The sequence below is a fragment of the Muscardinus avellanarius genome, assembly GCF_963383645.1.
Source record: "Muscardinus avellanarius genome assembly, chromosome: 4".
Lineage (NCBI taxonomy): Eukaryota > Metazoa > Chordata > Mammalia > Rodentia > Gliridae > Muscardinus > Muscardinus avellanarius.
Genome location: NC_137789.1, coordinates 112140990 through 112163901, shown reverse-complemented (window position 1 = coordinate 112163901; position 22912 = coordinate 112140990). Strand labels below are relative to the sequence as shown.

The following is a 22912-nucleotide window of genomic DNA, read 5'->3' as shown; positions in this document are numbered from 1 at the left end:
TTCCAATCAAAATAAAATAGGGCTGGGGTGCAGCTTGGAGAACCTGAGCTTTATACTGGTCCCACGATTTACTTACTTAGTTACGTATGTATGTATGTATTAGTACTGAGGGTTGAACCCAAGGGTGTTCTTCCTCCAAGCTACATCTCAGCTCTATTTTTTTCCCCTTGAAACAGTCTCCGTAAGTTGCTGAGGGCCTCACTAAATTGCTGAGGCTGGCCTTGAACCTGCAATCCCCCCATCTCAGCTTCCCAAGTACTGGAATTACATGCATGTGCCACCATGCCCCACTCCACAACTCAATTGCATCACAGACTAAAATCAAAAAGCAAATGAAAAGTTAACGCAAAGGTGTCATTGATATACCAAATATACTGTAACTTACCAATGGGCTAAAAACTGAAAGACACAATTAGAAGAAAATAGTCTTTTTTGTCCAAACTGAAGAAAAAATACACATTTTATGAAGTGTTCAAAAGAAGTGTCTTTCAAAAATGAATTTCAGTATCTGCTTTGGGCCCAGAACTGTACAGAATGCCACCTATGAAGGGAGATGGGAGCGGTGCAGTCTTTTCTCTCGCATAACTGTTCATCTGGTTGAAAAGGAAAACCCACTGGCCCAAGAGAACCCAGCGTGGACTTCATGAGGGATGCACCAAGCTTAGGCCTCTGTGGAGCAAGAGAAAACCACAAAAGAAAGAGGGACTTGTGACAGCTGTCCTCCCCCATGTAAATGGATAGAGGAAATGAATAAATCAACTGGAAAGGACTTGTGGGTACACTCCACACCCTCCCCACCACCCCTCACCAAGCCCTCCTGCTTCAGCCTCCAGACTGGATCGTGAGTCTGGCCGCTTGCCTCTATCCCCAAGGCTCCTACTTTCTTCCAGACCCCTGTCATCTCTGGCCTGGACTGCTCCTGATTGATATTTTGAAACAGGGTCTCACTGAGTTGCAGAGGGCCTCCCTAAGTAGCTGAGCTGTCTGTGAACCATGATCCCCCTGTCTCAGCCTCCCGAATGCTGATTACAGGCGTGCACCACCACGCCTGCCACCATCTCTCCCTTGTAATTGTCCTCCACCCAGAATCCAGAGTAATGTTTTAAGAGCAAACTAGATCAAAGCCCTTCCATGAATGCCAAGACTCAAATGCGATCTTCCTGTACTCTCAGTACTCAGGAGGCTGAGACGGGAAGACCGCAGGTTCAAGTCCAGCCTCCACAAATTAGGGAGACGCTGCTTCAAAATAAAAAGTAAAAAGAGCTGAAAGTGTAGCGTAGCCTAGAGGTAGAATGCCTCTGGGTTCGCTTCACGGTACCACAAAATGAATAAATAAGTCTCAAAACACCCTCTGCTTCCCCTTATCATGGTTGATAATTTTATGTTGATTTTGTTTAATGTCCACCTCCCCACAATAATAAACAGTGAAAAACTTTTCTGCTCGTCCTCCACCATCACCCACCAAATAGCACAACTCTTGACATTAGGTAGGGACTCAGAAAATTATTGTTTAATAAAGGCATATGCTCAGTGCTAGTGTGGTGTACAGTCCTATCCTCATTCTTCAAGGTACTTTGAATCTAATGGTCACGAGTCACTAGGAAACAGAAAAGCAGACAAAAATCTACTATAGAACAGATTGCATGACACATGTCATTGAGTAAGACTCTAATGGAAATGAAAAAAAAAAAAACAATAATCCAATGGCCTACAAAACACAATACAACAGAAAAAATGAACACTCCAAGCCAGTGGGCTGTTTTATGTAGTCATCCAGCGGTCCAGGTTCCCTCTCCACCACCCTTCATAGTACTGTCTTCTCCTACATAGTCGAAGCTAAGAAAAGGCACAACTAAGTTCTGACTCACAAGAAGGAGAAAGGCATGGAGACTATTCAAGCAAGATTTTACAACTCAAGACAGCACATACAGAAATCCCCTCTACCCACATTCCCTTGGTGTGAATGTCGGCTCACAGCTGCTAGGCGAGGCTGAGAAAGGCAGTCCCTCCCTGGATAGGCAACAACATCCCCATGACAATACAACCACTGTAAAAGAGTGAAAACGTCAATTTGGGTGGACAAGGGTAGTCTTCATACCCTTGACTGAGATCATAAAAACAAAATCCAGCTAAAAGGTTGAAACAAGAAGTCGGAAAAGATGTCTAAGACATAAGTTAGTCAAAAGTAATTTAAGGTGGGAATTTTAATATCAGACATAATGAAATTAATGTGAAGAGTCTAAAGAGGACATGACATAATTATTTTTAAAAATCATCTATGCTTTTAAAATCTCCCAGCCAGGCGTGGTGGCACACACTTAGTAATCCCAGCATTTGGGAGGCTGAGACAGGAGGATCACGGTTCGTGGCCAGCCTCAGCTACTTAGGCCCTTTGCAACTCAGTAAAACTGTTTCAAAAATAAAAAAATAAAAAATTGGGCTGGGAGTGTAGCTCGGAGGTAGAATGCCCCTGAGTTTCATCGCCAGTACCACTAAATAAATAAATAAATAAATAAATAAATAAATAAATAAATAAATTCTCCCTAAACTATATCCTTAACTGGATTAGTTTGTCATGTTGTTTATGTAAAATACCAGTACGAATACCTCTAAAAAGTTGTCTGAATTCTGTCCAAGCAAAAAGAAAACAGAAAATAATTAAAAATCAAGCTATACTGTCCAATGTAGGTTGAAATGTGGCCTACAGGTCTAAACAGAGTTGGATGTGGCTAGGTCCTCTACAGTGAATGCTATGCTCCCATTATGCCTGAAAACTGCGGCCATCCTCTCACCTGGTAGCACCTACGTCATCTTGACGGCCAGCAGCCTTATCAGAGTAAATGGAGACCAAATGATCTTTATTTTTATTTTATTTTATTTATTTACTTCTGTGTGGTGGTGGTGGTGGTGGTGCTGGTGCTGAGGATTGCACCCAGAGGCAATCTACCTCCAACTTATACCCCCAGACCTTTTTATTCTTTATTTTGAGACAGGGGCTCACTAGGTCACTGAGAGTCTCACTATGTTGCTGAGGCCGTTCTCAACCTGTGATCCTCCTGTCTCAGCCTCTCAAGTACAGGGATTACAGGTGTACACATCACCACACCCGGCCCCAGTGATTTTTTTTTTTTTTTTTTTTTTTTGCAGGTCTGGAGATGGAACTCAGGGGCATTCGACCTCCAAGCTACACTCCCTGCCCTATTTTTTATTCTTTATTTTGAAGCAGGGTCTCACTAAGTTGTGAAGGGCCTCACTAAGTAGCTGAGACTGTCCACAAACCGCGATCCTCTGGTCTCGGCCTCCCAAATGCTGGAATTCCAAGTGTGCGCCACCACGCCCTGCTGCCCAGTGATCTTTTTTTTTTTTTTTTTTTTTTTTTTTTGGTGGTACTGGGGATGGAACCCAGGAACTTCTACCTCCGGGCTATATCCCAGACCTATTTTATATTTTATTTGGAAACAGGGTCTCTTAAACCAGGTGAGGCTGGCTTCGAACCTGAGTGATCCTCCTGTCTCAGCCTCCCAAGCGCTGGGATTACAAGCGTGCGCCACCACGCCCGACTTGCCCAGTGATCTTTAAAGGATTTCTTGACAGTGTTTCACTAATGATCAGCTCTCTGCCCTTTGATCAGCCCTCTGCACTTACAAAAAGAGTTATCATCATCATCTTATAATCACTTGTTTACTGTCCGTGTGGGTGGACTGAGCCACTGTTCCCTGGTTCCGATTCATCTTCACCTTGTATTTCAAGAATGGGAATATGTTTTTGGCTCCTGCTCTTTTCCTATCTGAGGTTGGTTGGTTGGTTGGTTGGTTGAACTGGGGATTAACCCCAGAGACATTTGACCTCCAAGCTACATCCCCTGCCCAATTTTTTACTCTTTATTTTGAAACTGGGTCTCACTGAGTTGCGGAGGGCCGCGCTAAGTAGCTAAGGCTGTCCACAAACCGCGATCCTCCAGTCTTAGCCTCCCAATACAAACTTATTTTTTATTCTTAATTTGAAACAGGGTCTCACTAAGTTGCAGAGGGCCTCATTAAGTAGCTGAGACTGGCATGCACCTTCAGTCCTCGTATCTCAGACTTCCAAGTATGAGGATTACAAGTGTGTGCCACCATACCCAGCTTTTATTTTATTTTTTATTAATTTTTCTATAAATTCTTTTTTTCAAAATGCCTGCAAACAGATTAAAATTACTGATGTGTTAGATGATTTCAGCTGTTCCCTTTATAGTCAGTGCTTAGAAAAGACTTTGTGTGTGTGTGTGTGTGTGTGTGTGTGTGTGTGTGTGTGTGTGTGGTGCTGGGGATGGAACCCAGAGGCTTTCTACCTTTGAGCTACACTCCCAGATCTATTTTGTATTTTATTTGGAAACAAGGTCTCATTAAGTTGCTGAGAGCCTCACTAAGTAGCTGAAGCTGGCTTCGAACCTGTGCGATCCTCCTGTCTCAGCCTCCCAAGGGCTGGGATTACAAATGTGCACCATCACTCCCAGCCTTAGCATGGCTTTTAAACAGTAAAGCCCCAGGTTTGCACAATGGCCTTCAAAGTGTGAGAAAAAAAATAAAAACTAGAGTAAGCCAAAGTTTGGACAGAAGAGGGAGCAAGAAACACAGAGATATATAAATGTATTTAAAAACAAAAAGTACTCAAAAATATGTTCATTGTTTTGTATACTAGGATTATGTCTCCAATCATCTTCTTAGATGAGGGATCATCTTTAGAAACAGGAGATACTTGGGAGGCGGAGACAGGAGGATGGAAGGTTTGCAGCCATCTACAAATTAGAGAGACCCTGGTTCAAATAAAGATAAAATAGGGCTGGGGGCAAAACTCAGAAGTAGAATGCCCCTGGGTTCTATCCACAGTATCAGAAAAAAGAAAAAAAGAAAAGAGAAATGGAGAGATGGGGAAGGTGTAAAGCAGGAGAGGGCAACTACTGGGGGTTGAACCCAGGGGCATTCTGCCTCCAAGCTATACCTCCAGCTTCTTCTTCTTTTTTTTTTTTTTTTTTTTTTTTTTTTAATTTGGTAAAAGGGTCTCTTTAAATTGCTGAAAGCCTTGCTAAGTTACTGAGGCTGGCTTTGGATCTATGATCCTCTTCTCTCAACTACCTGAGTACAGGAATGACAGGTATACACCACCACTCCCAGCTTTTTATTTTTAATTTTGAAATAGAACCTTGCTAAATTGCTACATATCTCCCTAAATTGTTGAAGCTGGCCTCAAACCTGCGATCCTCCTATCTCAGCCTCAGCATAATGTCCTTCAGTTCCACCCATTTCTCTGTAAATGAGATAATTTTGTTCTTCTTTATGGCTAAGTCAAATTCCATTGTGTACTTATCCCATAGTTTTGTGATCCATTCATCTGTCGATGGACATCTTGGCTGGTTTCATAGTTTGGCAATTGTGAATTGTGCAGCTATGAACATAGATACAAACACATTTGTTTGGTAGTTTGGTTTCCTTCCTTTTGGGTAGATACCCAGAAGTGGTATTGCTGGATCAAATGGTAGATTTGTTCCCATTCTTCTGAGGATTCTCCATACTGCTTCCCAAAGTGGTTGCACTAATTTGCAATCCCACCAACAATGTCTTAGAGTTCCCACTTCTCCACATCCTCGCCAGCGTCTGTTGTTGTTTGTGCTTTTTTTTTTAATTCACAATTTCATATATTTGTCTTACTCATATGTCAGTGAAAAATCACCAACTATTATGAAAAGAGAATACTTTTATCACAAAAGAAGCAAAAATTAGGAAAAAATTATAAAAAACATATTCAGCTATGAGAGGAAGTGTTCCCTTGGTGTCTTCACATCCTTCTCTTCTGCGTGATATAGTACAACACATTGTTTCCTCAGATAAAGGCATCCCCATACTTATTCTTCAGTTGTCCGTTTACATATTCTTCTGTCTGCTCCAGGGCTATGTTCACGTAGCCATCCAGACAAGCCAGGACCCCTCGATAATCCACTCCAGAATTTAATTTTACTACAACTGGCCGTCCGATGATTTGCTTTAAGAAGTCTCTAGCGGTTTGCTTCCGCAGACTCATTTTAAAAATCCTCGCCGCCGGGATCCACAAACCTGACTTCCGGCGCCCCACGAGCCGTTGTTTGTGTTTTGAATGATTACCATTCTAGTTGGAGTTAGGTGAAATCTCAGGGTAGTTTTGATTTGCATCTCTCTGATTGCCAGTGATGTTGAGCATTTTTTTCATACATTTATTGGCCATTTGAATTTCTTCTTTTGTGAAGTGTCTATTTAGTTCACTTGTCCATTTTTTGATTGGGTTATTTGTTTTCTTAGCACTGAGTTTCTTAAGTTCTCTGTATATTCTAGATATTAGTCCTCTATCAGAGGAATAGTTGGCAAAGCACAATTTGTAATTGCAAGGGTTATTTAATGTGTTAGTGTTGGCCACTCCATGAAATAGACATTGTTACTATACACAATGACAGATGGTGAACCCAAGCTGAAAGAGTCCTCATTGAACAATAAAGCCAACGTTCAGAAGGGTATGTAACCCGCCATGGTCTGAGTTCCTCATGATGGATGACGGCAGAATCCCTGAGCAAACCTCAGAACCTAGGCTTCCAGATATGAAAACAATATTTATATATTTGTTAACATTAGTCATAGACCTTTAAATCGCTTTTTATTAGTTTGCTATCTTATCTTGAAGTTATTTCTAATTTACCTCAAGGAAATAATCATGGGCACTTTTGAGAATTTAGCTACAAAATATTCAGGACAGTTTAAAAGTAGGTTAAAGCTGGATTTTTTTCTCCTTCTGCTTATCTTGATGTCCTGTAAACATAATTAAAAAGTAATATAAACATGTCTTACTTCGGTCTTATAAATGGGTTTTTAATATTAGAAATGGATGGAAAACATATTAAATATCATTTCATGTTCTAGAATCCTATACCTCTACACAAGGCAAATATTGAATTTTAAGTCACACTAAATCTCAAGTTAACTCAGGCCATTTAAATGCATTAGAAATTGAATTTTAAAAAATTATTAGAGACTGGCATGGTGGCACATGCTTGTAATCCCAGCATTTGGGAGGCTGAGACAGGATGATCGCGGTTCATGGACAGCCTCAGCTACTTAGCGAGGCCCTTTGCAACTCAGTGAGACCATTTCAAAATAAAGACTAGATCTGGGAGTGTAGCTCATAGGTAGAATGCCCCTGGGTTTCATCCCCAATACTTCAAAAGAGTAAAAATTTTAAAAAGTAAAAAGTAAAAATTATTAGAATCTACAGTCATGACTTTCTCACTGTCCAGTCTGTTAATTACAAAGAAAAAAGACAAATTAGCCCTTGGCCTATTGTGAGATTTTTTGGGAGGGGGATATTTTTGTTTGTCTTCATTTGTTTTGTTTTGGGTACTGGGAATTAAACCAGGAGTGCTTTACCTCTGAGCTACAACCCATTTTTATTTTTTATTTTGAAACAAGGTCTTGCTAAGAGGAGGGTCTTCCTAAATTGCTAAGGCTGGCCCTAAAGTGTGATCCTCCTATCTCAGCCTTCCACGTACAGGAATTACAGGTATGTGCCACTGCACTTAGCTTGGTCTGGTTTTATAGTTGTCTCCTGAGTTTCTCCAGGATCCTAGTCACAGCTGAATCTTAGCCCCTGGCAACACTGCATGTATTGGTTTACCCATCTGCCAATGAGAGCTGAGGGAGCCTCACTAATTCCCAAAAATCTTTTTATTCCTGAGTCCTAGCACAGCGTGTGCATGAATGAAAGATAAATCAGACACTCTTTAACAATCAACAGAAGATATATCTTAATAATTACCATTACCACAAACAACACAAGTCATTTTTTAGGTCTTCACGGTCAAGTTTTTAAATCTCCTTTGCATTTCAGATCATTTCTAGATCGATTTCTTTTAAGTTGCAAAATAGTTTTTTGACATTTCCTGAACACTCTAAGCCAGTGGGGAAAATGTGTGCCCTCACTGTGGGTTTTTACCTGACTGCAGTACAGCTTAATATTGTTTTGAAAAATTTATCTGCAGCTGTCCTAGTTGCATTCATTGTGCTAACGGAAATACTCTACATGGATTCTCTGTTTTCAAAGTTAATTGAAACATCTGCTCCAAGAAAATGATCCAGATGGTTTCTGGCAAGTAGCAATAATAAATAAGTGGTTCTTTTCACCTGTTGCACAGTGTGTTGCCATAGTTTTCCATTAAAGTGATGTGGTTTTTAAGGGACATCCCCCCCCCCAAAATAGCTTAATTTCGTGGTCACCAAAGGCACACAGAAACATATGTGACTTGTGTCTAAACGCCAGACCACTCTTTGTAGATTCAGATGAGGTCACATTGCCAGAAAGACCTCATGTGTAAGCCAGGCGTGGTGGCGCACGCTTGTAATCCCAGTACTTGGAAGGCTGAGACAGGAGGATCTGAATTTGCGGCCAGCCTCAGCTACTTAGTGAGGTCCTGTTTCAAAATAAAGAATAAAAAAATAAGCCATGCGTGGTGGCCCACAATTGCAATCCCAGCATTCGGGAGGCTGAAACCGGAGAATGGCGGTTCGTGGACAGCCTCAGCTACTTAGTGAGGCCCTCTGCAACTCAGTGAGACCCAGTTTCAAAATAAAGAATAAAAAGAAATAGGGCAGGGGGTGTAGCTCGGAGGTTCCATCCCCGACCAACAAAAAATAAATAAATGAATAAATAAATAAATAAATAAATAAAAGAATAAAAAATAGGGCTGGGGGGTGTATCTAGAAGGTAGAATGTCCCTGGGTTCAATTCCCAGCACTACAAAAAAAAGAGACCTCATGTGTTACCCACCCGTGTCCCTTTCTGATCTTTTATTATCACCAAACACATACTTTATGTTATTTCTTACTTAGTGCTTTCAGCAAGCCTATGTAGTAGGTATTACCACTATTTCTACTTTCTGGATGACATAGTCCAAAGTTCACTAGATGGTAGAGCATGTGATGCTCATGTACTCTGTGGGACAAGCTCCTGGAGGAGGGCTGTCTCCCTGGCCTTCTTTACCTGCAGAGGGGCAGGGGGACATTTTGCTGGAGGGTCATCAGTTGCATATTTGCTGCCCTCTACATTCTCAGGCCCTGGGAACTCTGGAAAACCACATAGAAGAAAAGAACACCACTCACCCAACCCTGACATCCCTCTTTAATATCCACATAGCCGTTTATCCCAATATCTTGCCAGACATCTTTTGAAACACCTTCCCCTCTGCTGGCCATCTCTTTCTTTCCACTTAGGCTGAACAACAGGACAAATTCTGAGACACTCTGCATCCCACTCCATGAGCCCAAGGTTTGTAATCTCCTTTGGTCAGGACATACTAGCAACCCGATTTCTGCAAATTGAGCTGGGTTAAGAGGTAGACAAGCAGGAAGACAGCACAGGAAATGTAACCAGATATAACCAACACTCCTATCATGAAGAATGTGTCATGTGCCTGGGGGTTAATAAGCCCCTTGGAGGTAATGAGTAAAATTTCATGGGTGTGTGTCAAGGTGGCCACTGGTGATCACAGAAGTGCCGGAGAAAGAGAAAGAGTCTAATTAGCCTCCGAGTGTGCTGGGGCGTAAACAAGGCTGGGGCTAAAAAGTACTCAGGATTTTGTTGTTGTTATTGTTGTTTTGGTTTTTAGTCTTTTTCTGGTTTGGGGTTTAGGAGAGTGTTTTTGTTTTTTGTTGTTTTGTTTTGTTTTTGTTGTTTGGTTGGTACTAGAAAGCTGCTGAGGCCAGCCTCAAACCTGCAGTTCTCGTGTCTCAGCTTTCCAAGTAAGTACTGAGATTATAGGTGTGCATGCACTAGCATGCCCAGCTGGAAGTACTCAGTAGCAGAGAGGAGCCCGTGTGGGGAGACTCTGTCTCTCCCACAATGTCAAGACACAGGAGAAACATCAGGGTCCAGGAAGCTTTACATGAAAAAACAAAACTATTACATACAAAATCCTTAAGTCACCTAAGTTCTCAACTTAAATAACACTAAATAACTTAGGTAGCGAGCACTTAAAGAATGCGGCGCTGTTGGTGCCTTATGCATAGGTACTATCCCACATACACACGATACCAAGAAGTAGGTATTGTCATCATCTTGTAGCTGAGAAATCTTTAACTTGAAAATGTTAAATAATTTGCCCAAGGTGACCCCCTAGCTAACGGTCTCAATCAACATTCTCACTTCTGCAACCCAAAACAACTGACCACACAGTTAAGAGGAAGGAATATTTATTTGCTCACAGTTTTTGGAGATTACAGAGCTCAGTCTGTGTCAGGCCGGGTCCGGGGAGCTCAGAGCACGGAGGAAGGAAACAGAGAAAGGGAGGGAGCTCAAGGGCTCTGCTCCTCACATTGCAGAGGCTGGAAACAGAGCAGGGAGGGGAGGAACCATATAATCCAAGGCCACACCCTCAGGGGCTCCTCCTTGTGGCCCTCAGGGGCCCCTCCTTAGCAACCAAGCCCACCTCCAACATTACTACCTTGTTTCCATGAGGGCTAGGTAGGCATTCCAAATCCAAAACATTCTTTTTTTTTTTTTTTTTGCGGGTCTGGGGACATGCCAGAGCCAGCTGACAAAAGTACAAGTTCCAAAGAGAGGAGTGAGGATTAAAGAATTCAATTCTAAGAATTTAATTCAAAGAATTTAATTCAAGCATGGGAGGATCACCAGTCTACTCCTGAGTTGATATCTCTACTGGCCAATCCAGGGTTTATTTCTCTTGTGCTATTTATACACTTTCAGGTCAATCAATACCCTTGTGCCATCACCACCTGAATACAATAAAGACAAATCCAAAGCACATACATCAGGAGCAGGTCAATCAATACCCTTGTGCCATCACCACCTGATCTTCTCTCAGACCTTAATTACTTTAACCTTCCATGACCCCAAACCTTGTTGACTCTAGGCAAAGGACAGTCAGCTGAGCGAAGGACAGTCAGAAGTATTCTTTTAGTAAAGATAAGGGGAAAACCTTAATGGCTCCCCACAAGGTTGGAACCCAGGGGCATTCGACCTCCGAGCTACACCCCCTGCACTATTTTTTATTCTTCATTTTGAAACTAGGTCTCACTGAGTTGCAGAGGGCCTTCCTAAGTAGCTGAGGCTATCCGCAAACTACGATCCTTCAGTCTCAGCCTCCCAAATGCTGGGATTACAAGTGTGTGCCACCACACCCGGCTTGTATTCTTTATTTTGAAACATGGTCTCACTAAGTTGCAGAGGACCTCACTAAGTAGCAGAGGCTGTCCAAGAACCACAATCTTCTGGTCGCAGCCTCCCGAATGCTGGGATTACAAGCATGTGCTACCACGCCTGGATTGCCCATAACCCCTTTTTATGCAGCTTACTTTTCGAAAATTAAGAATGTATCCTGCCTTTTTAAATGGTTGGGGGGAGGGATAAAAAAAAAAAGTTTAGGAGTCCCATAAATCATAGAACTTTAACATCCACAAATAAGTTTACACTGGAGTATTGTCGCCGACTAATCTCAGTTGGGTCGTTATTGTCAGCTCCCGGTCAAATCCTCAGAAAGATGGGGCAAAAGGCAGGTGGAGTTCTGCAGAAAACTATCTGCAGCAATTCTTTCCCCTCTATGAATTCCCTAAGTTTTTAGGTACGGCGCTTGGGAAAGAATTTGAGGTGGACAAAGGCTTCTTGAGCCAATGACACTTTATTACAAAAACCCCGAAAAATTTATACCCTTCACCAGTGAGATTAATAATAGGAGAAAAAAGAAAGGGAAGGGGGGCAATCACAGCAAAACAATAGTGAATTACATATAAACAAAGTAAATGATTAGTCCAGCATTTAAGAGATTAACTCCGGATCTTTCTTCCGATATTGCAGCAGGGCAGGTTCAAGGGCAAATTCCAAAGGCAATACAGGCACGCCCAAGGCCCAGGGCTTGGAGAATACGCCTTCTCATGGAATCTTCTTTTGCTTTCTTTTTTGAAGTTTCCATCTATATCCATATGACAAGCATGGGGAGATGTGGCGGTCCAGGGAGATGCGATGGGAGTCTCTCAGATCTCATCCGCTTTGCCTTCTGAAGTCTGAAAGCTTACAAAAACTCACAACACAGCTTGGCAAATAAGACACCACAAACAACACCATGAAGTTCTTGGATTTAGTTGTCAGATGTATTTCCTTAACTGCCCCTATCACAAACCCTCTGCAACCTGCTTCTAACTTTCTAATTCCTTTCTTTCCCAGTCGGGACGTTCTTATGATAAGCTCTTCTTCATGAAAAAGTGCTTTCTTATTCTTACGGTATTTCCTTTCCTTCATACATATATATTTAAAACGTCTGTCCTTTATTTTGTCACTTTCATTTCTAGCCATGCGGCATTCTCACTGTCTCGGGGACACTCCTACTGGGCGTAAAGGTCAACAATCTTTCTCCTTGGCTCTATTGTATTTTGGCAATTAAGCTGTCCTTCAGTCAAATTGCTTTGAAGTCACACCCAAAGTTTCTAGGCAGGGTCTCAAGGGTAAACAGGGTAGGAGTGAGGGCCGGAGACCCTTTGTGATTGCTGCAGCTGGAATGCTTATCACAGCATCTGAATTCTGGCCAGTTTTTTCCTTACTATTGAGCAAAGCCAAGGACGTTTATTTCCACGGACTCAATTTCTGATCTCACATCATCAGAGCAATTCTTGTAGAGAGTTAAAAGAATACCAAGAGAATAATAGTTATGAAGGATATCTAAAGTGGGGGATATTTTTTGCCAGAGACGATACCTCTTTCTCGGGGCTTTTTGCCGATTTTTACTATGTGGAGTGGGGTCTTCAACACATAGATGCCGAGGCAGCAGGATGTCTTGGCAGAGTATAGCCAGTGCCGTCCACTGACATGTGGTGTGATCTACAACCCCCTTTATACTGCCTTGATGGATGTGAGTAGCTGTGACAGAGGGCCTGGACCCCAAAACCTAAGAGACTGACTTCGTCACCCTTTACCTAAAATGTTAACCAACCCCAGGCTAGAGCAATGGTCCTTCTCAAACACCCACAGCAAGGAATTCTTTACCAGTTCACAGGGGAATACAAACAATAAGTATAATAAAGTGGATTTTTAGCCCAATTAGGTAGCACATGTCAGGAGGATCCCAGGTTCGCAGCCAGCCTCAGCTACTTGGTGAGGTCCTCCACAGCTTAGGGCAATCTTGTTTCAAAATAAAGAATAAAAAATAGGGCTGGTGGTATAGCTTGGAGGTAGAATGCTGCTGGGTTCCATCCCTAATACCACAAAAAAGAAAAAAGAGAGAGATGACCATCAAAAATAGGGTGTCTATAAAAATAAGTGATATTAATTTAATAAATGTCTATCATAGACATGCTGTTATGGACTGAACTGTGTTCCTGTGCCCTAAATTCATATATTGAACCCTAACCCTCTGTGTGACCATATCTGGAAATAGGGCCTTTAAGGAGGTGAATATGGTTAAATGAGGTCATGAGGCTGAAACCAACCCAATAGGACTGATCAGTCCATACAGAAGAAACACCAAAATTTATTCTCTTCTCTCTTCTCTCTCTCTCTCTCTCTCTCTCTCTCTCTCTCTCTCTCTCTCTCTCTCTCTCTCCCTCTCTCTGCCATGTGTCCCACAATAAAAAGGTCTACAAGCCAAGAAGAAAGACCTCACCATAAACCAACCTGAAGCCAGGTGTGGTGGCACATGCTTGTAATACCACTACTTGGAAGGCTGATACAGGAGAATCATCACAAAAATAAATAAATAAAAGTAAATAGTAAATAATTTAAAAAATAGCTGGGCATGGTGTCATGCTTGCAATCCCAGCACTTAGGAGGCTGAGATAGGAGGATTTTGATTCGCGGAAAGCCTCAGCTACGCAGTGAGGTCCCTGGCAACTCAGTGATGCTCTGTTTCAAAATAAAGAATTAAAAAATAGGGCTGGAGGTGTCACTCGAAGGTAAAATACGCCTGGGTTCCATTGCCAGTACCGAAAAAAAAAAAAAAAAAAACAACCTGGCCAGCACCTTAATCTTGGATTTCCAGCCTCCAAAACTATGAAAAAAAATAGGTTTCTGTTGCTGAAGTCATCCAATCTGCGTTATCTTGTTATGGAAGCTGAGCAGACTGATACCCATGCTCCATACCAAGCACTATACTAGGATTTCAGACACCATGATATACGACACTAAGCCCCTAATACAAGAAGCTTGCACTAGTCATGATGTCATGATACACGTGAGTTTGTGAACTTTTGTAAAGTGCTCTGATCCTGCCCCACATTTCTAGTGTGCACAGCGAAGTGTGCTGCAGACCTCCTTCCATAATTTGCATTTGCCTCTGTCCATACTGTCTCTTCCTTGTATTTTCTGACTATGCATAGTTTTTGAAGCCCAGAAACTTCATTCTAAGGCACATCGATCTGTTCTCCCCCAGGTAGTAATTATATTTCACAATTTCCATTGTACATATATTTTACATTTTAATATCTCTGATTGAGACGTGGTTGGAGCACGCGGAGTGTTATCAGTTGCTGTCAGCTTGTGTTGAAATCAAGTTTTCTAGAGAGGATTTGAGTTTGCTTCTGCCTGTCACATGGCCCTGTACCAAACTGAGACAGTTTTAAATTAAATTCTCTCATTGAAGTTTTTTGAGCCACTTTGGTAGAGTAAATTCAGACCACAGCTAGCAGGAGGATCTATTTGTGGTTCCAGTTTTCAAGGGATATTTACCCAGAGCCTGGTTGAAATTTCCAAGATTTAATTTTGAACTTCTATGCATAGAATTTTTTCTTAACACCTTTACACTGAGAACCTAACCCTTTGATCTCGCCAACATCAGACCTCTAGATATTCTCCATCTTGAGTATTTTCTCTTTCTCAAGAGTGCATAAAAAGCTGGACACGATGGCACACGCCTGTAACCCCAATACTTGGAAGGCTGAGACAGGAAGATGGCAGGTTCAAGGCCAGCCTCAGCAACTCGACGAGACCCTGTTTCAAAAAATATAAAAGGCTGGGATGTAGCTAGGAGGTAGAATGCCCCTGTGTTCAATTCTCAGTAACACACACACACACACACACACACACACACACACACACACACACGCACAGAAAGCATAAAAAGTGGTACCTTTAACAATAGAGGGGACTCAGTGGCAATAAAACAGGGTTGTTTCTCCTTCCTCTGTGTTTTCCAAGTGCTTTATTACTCATTAACATTCCTGTCTCTGTCAATAACTTCTGAGTCTAGGATGATAAGAGTGAAGATAGAAAATTGTCTGACTCAGCTCCGTGCCCCATGTTTTATGTTCCTGGAACATAACTGGACAATGTGAAGAAATGAATGGGCGAATGAACAAACACATAACTCAGTGGCCTCCATCAGACTTCAACACAACCTAGGCAATGGGCTAAGACAGTCTTAAATCCAGACACTAAATTTGTCATTTTAAAGTATGTTTGAAGCCGGGCATGGTGGCGCACACTTGTAATCCCCGCGCTTGGGAGGCTGAGACAGGAGGATCGCATGGGTTCGAAGTCAGCCTCAGCTACTTAGTGAGGCTCTCTGCAACTTAGTGAGACCCTGTTTCCGAATAAAATATTTTTAAAAAATAGGTCTGGGAGTATAGCCTGGAGGTAGAACGCCTCTGGGTTCCACCCCCAGTACCACCAAAATAAATAAATAAATAAAGCATGTTTGACTGTGGGATATGTACACAATGGAATTTTACTCAGCCATTAAAAAAAACTCAATTACATCATTTTCAGGGAAATGGATGGAGAACATTTTGCTAAGTGAGATTAATCAGTCACAAAAAATAAGTAATCAGATGCTTTCCCTAATATGTGTGAGCTAGGGAGAAATGGGTCATAGGAGGAACTCTAGATGAAAAAGGAAATCCTATAGAGGAGCAAACAAGACAACCTAAAGGAGGAGAAAGGAGGGGGGAAGAGGAAAATCTCTAAAACACACAATGTACTTAAACATATCGAAGTCAACCACTAAGCCAAGCAAGGGAAGGAGGGATGGGGAGGGAATGGAGTGGGAATTGGGTAGGGGTTAAATCGGTGATGTGTACATGTATGTACACACAAGTTTTTTTACCCCAATATGATGTATGAATATAATGCACCAATAAAAAAATTTTTTTAAAAAGCATGTTTGATAAAAATCACTCGATGACATATGAAATTTCACAATAAATTGCTACTAAAAATATGGGTCAAGCAGCATATAGAGTAGATATCATGCATAAATGACTTCTACATATAATAATGTGCCAAAATATTAATGGTTACTTCTAAATTCTAGAATCCTGGATACTCTTTTCTTTTCTTATCTCTACTTTCCCAGACCTTCTAAAATTTCCTCAGTGGTTACGAAATAAACACACACACTTACATAACATATGTTTTATGGAAGGGTGTGAAAAAATATAAGACAGGAATCTTAATTGACGGGGCGTGGTGGCACATGCTTGTAATCCCTGCACTTGGGAGGCTGAGACACGAGGATCACACAGGTTCGAAGCCAGCCTCAGCTACTTAGTAAGGCTCTCAGCAACTTAGTGAAACCCTGTTTCCAAATAAAATACCTGTTTCCAAATAAAATATAAAATAGGTCTGGGAGTATAACCCAGAGGTAGAAGGCCTCTGGGTTCCACCCCCAGTACACAAAAAAGTAAATAAATAAATAAATTGCCATCTTTCTTTAAAAAAGTATTATTTGCTTTCATAATAGGAACTACAGAAGATTGATCAAAGCCAGGCGTGGTGGCAGACATTTTAATCCCCGCATTCGGGAGGCTGAGACAAAGGGCCTCACTAAGCAGCTGAGGCTGGCAGAGAGCCGTGATCATCCAGTCTCCGCCTCCCGAATGTTGTGATTAAAAGGGTGCGCCACCACACCCAGTTTAGATTAGGTTATTTTTTTTAAAGCCTCTCTCTCTCTCTCTCTCTCTCTCTCTCTCTCTCTCTCTATGAAGAGGCCCACTGAGCCTCTAAGGAACTACCTACCAACAAAAGAGTAGCTTTGGAAGTAGGCTCCGCCATTGAGCTTCAGGATGACTGGGCCCCATCCCACACCTGAGTGCAACCTTGTGAACACCCAGAGTTAGAACCGCCCAGCTTTGCCTCTCTGCTTCCGAACCCACAGAACTGTGAGACCACTGATGATTTCTGTTTATGCTGCTAGACTCTTTTAGGAAATTTGCTATACAGCAATAGATAACTAATAATGGCAGATGCATCAATATTACTCTTTATGGTCTTCTAAATGTCTAAAATGTCTCATAATAACTTGAGCATAGCCAGGCGTGGTGACACACACTTGTAATCCCAGTACTTGGGAGGCTGAGACAGGAGGATCACAGGTTTGAAGACAGCCTCAGCAAGTAGTGAGACGCTCATCAACCTAGCAAGACCCTGTTTCAAAATAAAAATAAGGCTGGGCATGGTGGCGCACGCTTGTAATCCCAGCATTTGGGAGGCTGAGACAGGAGAATCACAGCTCATGGCCAGCCTCAGTTACTTAGTGAGGCACTTTGCAACTCAGTAAAACCCTGTTTCAAAATAAAGAATAAGCCGGGCGTGGTGGCGCACGCTTGTAATCCCTGCACTTGGGAGGCGGAGACAGGAGGATCACGCAGGTTCGAAGCCAGCCTTGCTGGCTTAAGAGACCCTGTTTCCAAATAAAAATATAAAATAGGTCTGGGAGTGTAGCCCGGAGGTAGAAGCGTTTCCAGGAACCCCAGTACCACCAAAATAAATAAATAAATAATTTTAAAAATAAAAGAAAGAAAGGAAGAAAGAAAGAATGAAAATAGGGCTGAGGGTATAGCTTGGAGTAAAATGTCTCTGGGTTCCATCCTCAGAAACACAATAAATAAATTAATTAATTAATACAATAGGTTGAGGACATAGCTCGGTTGTAGAATGCCCCTGGGTTCAATTCCAAGTACCACAAACGAATATTAACACCAACAGCAACAACAACAATAATAATAATGATTTAAACATGTATCAAAGCCAGGCATGGTGGCGCATTTTGGTCCCAGCATTTTGGAGGCTGAGACAGGAGGATCATAGTTCGCAGACAACCTCAACTATTTAGTGAGGCTTTTTGCAACTCCAAAATAAAAAGAATAAAAGTAGGGATCGGGGTGGAGCTCAGAGATCGAATGGCCCTGGGTTCCATCCCCAGTACCGCAAAATAAATAAGTAAATAAATAAACCAACAAACAAACATCAAGAGGATTTTCCCCAAGTTTATCATCTGAAGCTAAGGAAAATCTTAGCTTTTAGGAGCAAACACATTCAGAAGGTTTAGACACTATGTCTAACGTGGTGGGACATTCTTATAGTCCCCTGAAAGCACTCTCCTAATTTAAAATAAGCCATACTTTCAAAATGAGAAGTGTCATGAAAGTAATTATTCTGAAAGAAAATTACTAAAATAAACTACAGGATCAGAGTTCATGGTAGACCCGGAGCGTGCTGGTCAATAATGAGAAAGGTGGATGCCAGGAGGGACAAAAAAGACAATGCTCCTAACGGACGCTAGGTGGTAGTAAAGTTTTATCATGCAATTAGACTTCCCAGTTTGGCTTTTATTGAGTGTAATCAAAAAGGCTAAGGAAACTCATAATTATTACTTACTCTGTTTTCGAATTATTACATTCATTGAGAATCTAAAGTTACATGTATTTACTTGTGACCTAAATCTATTTTATAAAACTAGTGTATTTATTGTTCGCTTTATATGTTGATAATATCTTTAAAATAATACTATAGTTACTATGCTATTACTATTCATTCATCTATTCCTAATCTGAAATCTGAGGTGATTTAGGAAGATTCGAGTCAAAGTTTTCTTTTGAAATATTGGTATTTAGCCAGGCGTGGTGGCTCACGCTTGTCATCCCAGCATTTGGGAGGCTGAGACAGGAGGATCGTGGTTCACAGACAATATCAGCTACTTAGTGAAGCCTTTTGTAACTCAGTGAGACCCTGTTTCAAATAATGAATAAAAAATAGGGCTGGGCGTGTAGCTTGGAGGTAGAATGGCCCTGGGTTCATCCCCAGTACTGGAAAAGAAAGAAAGAAAAGAAGAGAAAGAAAGAAAGAAAGAAAGAAAGAAAGAAAGAAAGAAAGAAAGAAAGAAAGAAAGAAAGAAAGAAAGAAAGAAAAGAAAGAGAAAGTTAGTTTGGTATTTACAGATCACACTAGGAGTACTACAGTAATTACAGTACTTTTCTCATTCCCATCCTTGAAATTATTCTGTTTTTGGTTTGGGGGGGGGGTTGTTTTTTCTTTGGGTGGGGTTGTGTTACTAGGGATTGAACCCAGGAGCACCTACCTCCAAGATATATCCCCAGCCCTATTTTTTATTCTTTATTTTGAAACAGGGTCTCACTAAGTTACAGAAGGCCTCACTAAGTAGCTGAGGCTGTCCTCAAAACCTGCAATCTTCCTGTCTTAGCCTCCCAAGTACTGGGATTACAAGCATGCATCACCATGCCCGGCAAAGTAATCCCTGGTATAAGAGGTTGTCTACTTTAATAATTAAGACCACTGACCTTAGAACTACGTTGTGTAGGTTTAAATACTACCTCGAGCTGGGGGTGGTGTCACACACTTGTAATCCCAGTACTTGGGAGGCTGAGATAGTAGGATTGCAGGTTTGAGGACAATCTCAGAAAGCAGTGAGATTCTCATCAACCTAGGAGACCTTGTCTCAAAATAAAAATTAAAAATTGGGCCGGGGATGTATCTTGAAGGTAGAATGCCCCTGGATTTCATCCCCAGTATCACAAAAATAACAGCAGCAGCAACCTAGCTCCACTTTGGGTTATACCTCATTATCTAACTCATAAATAAATGAGTCAAAAATGAATGAGTAGCCTGGTGTAGTGGCGCACGCTTGAAATCCCAGCATTTGGGAGGCTAAGACAGGAGGATCACAGTTCACAGACAGCCTCAGCTATTTAGTGAGGCCCTTTGCAACTCAGTGAGACCCTGTTTCAAAATAAAGAATAAACACTAGGGCTAGGGATGTAGCTCAGAGGTAGAATGCCCCTGGGTTCCATCCCCAGACACACACAAAAAATAATAATAATAATTAATCAGTATAGATAAAGCACTAAAAATAATACTTGGCACTTAAAGAGGCTGTTTAAATATTAACTATTATCATTTATCAACAGAAATTACCTATATTGAGGGACAACATGTTATAAAAATGTATATATTAAAAATTGAAGCATGAAACACAGTCAAGAGAATCGAAGTCCACAGATAGAAGTGACAAGATCACTTGACATTGCCCTTTACTGCCCCCCCCCCAGGTCCTAGGGACTGAACCCAAGGCTAGGTAAGCACCTACCACTGAGCTGCACCTCCACCTTTGCCCTTTGCTGTTGACATAGAAGATACTCGTCCAAAGAACAGGAATAAACTCTAACTAGAACATCCACCTTCCAAACTTTGAGCCAGTGAACTTTCCCTCTGCACCATGACACACTGTTCTTATTTATTGAGTGAAGAAATGTCTAAAGGACAAGTTTAAATGATAGTAGCTGCTCGTTTAATGGCAGGTGAAATTCTGAAGCAGGAACACCCCCCTCTGCCTGTCTGTGTCCTCTTCATTTGCCCCCTTGCACCTCAGGAGGGGCTCTTCCTTCATTGCCTCAGACGAGACAATATCCAGAAAACAATACTTAAAGCTTAGGCCAGAAAATAAGACAAAAGGATAATAAAAAAAAAAAACTGACATGTTAAAGCAATGTTTCATCTGCTCCCAGGACTCAAAAAGCTTTCTCTAAACTGGGCATGGTGGCACACACTAGTAATCCCAGCATTTGGGAGGCTGAGGCAGGTGGATGGAGGTTCGAGGTCACCCTCAGCTACTTAGGCCCTTTGCAACTCAGTGAGACTTTATTTCAAAATAAAAAATAGGGCTGAGGTTGCAGCTTGGAGGTAGAATGCCCCTGGGTTCGATCCCCAGCACCACACACACACACACACACACACACACACACACACACACACACACAGATTTGAAAGTAAAACAAAGATAGCATTGGGGTTCTGAGAAAAAAACTGTGGTTGGTTCCCCCTCCTATACAAAACTGAGCCCTAGCCAGATGTGGTAGTGCACACTTGTAATCCCAGTTCTTGGGAGGCTAAGACAGGAGGATGGTAGGTTCACAGCCAGCCTCAGCAACTTTAGAGGCTCTCTGCAACTTATCAAGACCTTGTTTCAAAATACAGAATAAAATAGTGCTGGGTGTAGCTCAGAGGTAGAATGCCCCTGGGTTCAATCCCCAGTGCGACAAAAAAAAATAAACCAAGTTGAGCCCTATGTTTTTGTTTGTATGTTTGGGGGATTGAACCCAGGAGCAGTTTACCCCTGAGCTATACCCCTTCAACCCTATTTCCTTTTTTATTTTGAAACAGGGTCACTAAATTGCTGAGGCTGGCTTTGAACCTGCTATTCTCCTGTCTTAGCCTCCCAAGTACCGTGATTACAGTCGTGTGCTAGCATGCCTAGCAAGCTGAGCCCTATGGCTGAGCTCAGAGAAAGAAATGGTAAAATGTGCAGGTGTGTTTGAGGCGTCTAGAGCAGAATGTCCTGCTCTGCATCAGGTAGAATCTGGAAGCTGTAGGACTCTCTATTTTCCCATGCCCAGTATATTCAAGAGTAGAAGGAAAATCTGGATGACGTGTCAAGGCAGATGGCCCCGGAAATGCAAGTTGAGCACGGTGTGGCTTCTCGGCACACAACTGGTGAAGAGGCACCGGGATTTCACCAACACACAGAGCAGCAAGTGAGCAAGACAGGAAGAGGCTCGGCCTTCAGAAACAAGGGAGCCCCAGAGAATGGGTGTGCCCTCCAGGATATGGGCTCTGTGGCTTTCAAACAGATCAAACAACACAGCCTTCAACAGGATAGAATCTCATTTCTATCACCAGAAGTCCAAGGCCGTGGGAACCCTCAGCCTGGAGCTGTCCTGCTCCACCAGGTCTTGCTGAGCCCAGGTCCCCGTTGCTCCCACAGCCGCCCCAGTGCTGCCCTAACATCCTTGCAGAAACAGCCCAGACAGGCCAGAAATAGCAACGGGAAAAGCTGAGGCCAGGTGACATCTAATGGCCTGCCCAGAAGCTGACATTTCAGTCCTGTTCACCACCCTGACACATGTCCACCCTAGCTGTAGGGTCAGGGGGTGGACAGCCTGCGCCCAGGGAAGACTAAGATGGCTCTTTGACTAAAGAACGGGAACACAGTTATCTATAGATAAGCAGGGTTCTCTGCCACGGTCAGTGTGTCATGAAAGTCAGAGTTGCTACACACACAAGATGGTATGCCTCGGCCTTCTCTAAATCCCTTGAATCTTAGTTGCAACTCTGACAGGTTGGGGGGAGGGCTAAAATTTAGCAAACCTAAGTTTCTTTCACTCAGTGGAATCATAAAATAGAAGTTAAATTTAACTATAAAAAAGTGAACTATACAATAGCCGGGCGTGGTGGTGCACGCTTGTAATCCCAGCATTCGGGAGGCTGAGACTTGGAGGATCGCGGTTTGTGGACAGCCTCGGCTGCTTACTGAGGCCCTCTGCAACTCAGTGAGACTCGGTTTCAAAATAAAAAATAAAAAATAGGGCAGGGGGTGTAGCTCAGAGGTCAAATGCCCCTGGGTTCAATCCCCAGACCCACAAAAAAAAAAAAAAAGGAAAAAAAAAGTGAACAAATTAGCCAGGTGTGGTGGTGCACACTTGTAATCCCAGTGCTTGGGAGGCTGAGACAGGAGGATTGCAGTTCCAGGACAGCCTCAACTACTTAGTGAGACCCTCTGCAACTTAGTTAAGACCCTGTTTCAAAATAAAGAATAAAAAATCGGGCTAGGGATGTAGGTTGGAAT

General features: G+C 42.2%; 1 protein-coding gene across 1 annotated transcript; it reads right to left on the bottom strand.

The window, feature by feature from the left end:
• Positions 1–5859: 5859 nt before the first annotated feature.
• On the bottom strand, positions 5860–6057 carry LOC308262170 (U6 snRNA-associated Sm-like protein LSm6; the record flags this gene model as incomplete). The annotated part of the gene is made up of 1 exon (XM_080694589.1): positions 5860–6057. One exon carries the CDS (start codon positions 6055–6057, stop codon positions 5860–5862), a length of 198 nt encoding a protein of 65 aa, XP_080550715.1.
• Between the last annotated feature and the right edge of the window lie 16855 nt (positions 6058–22912).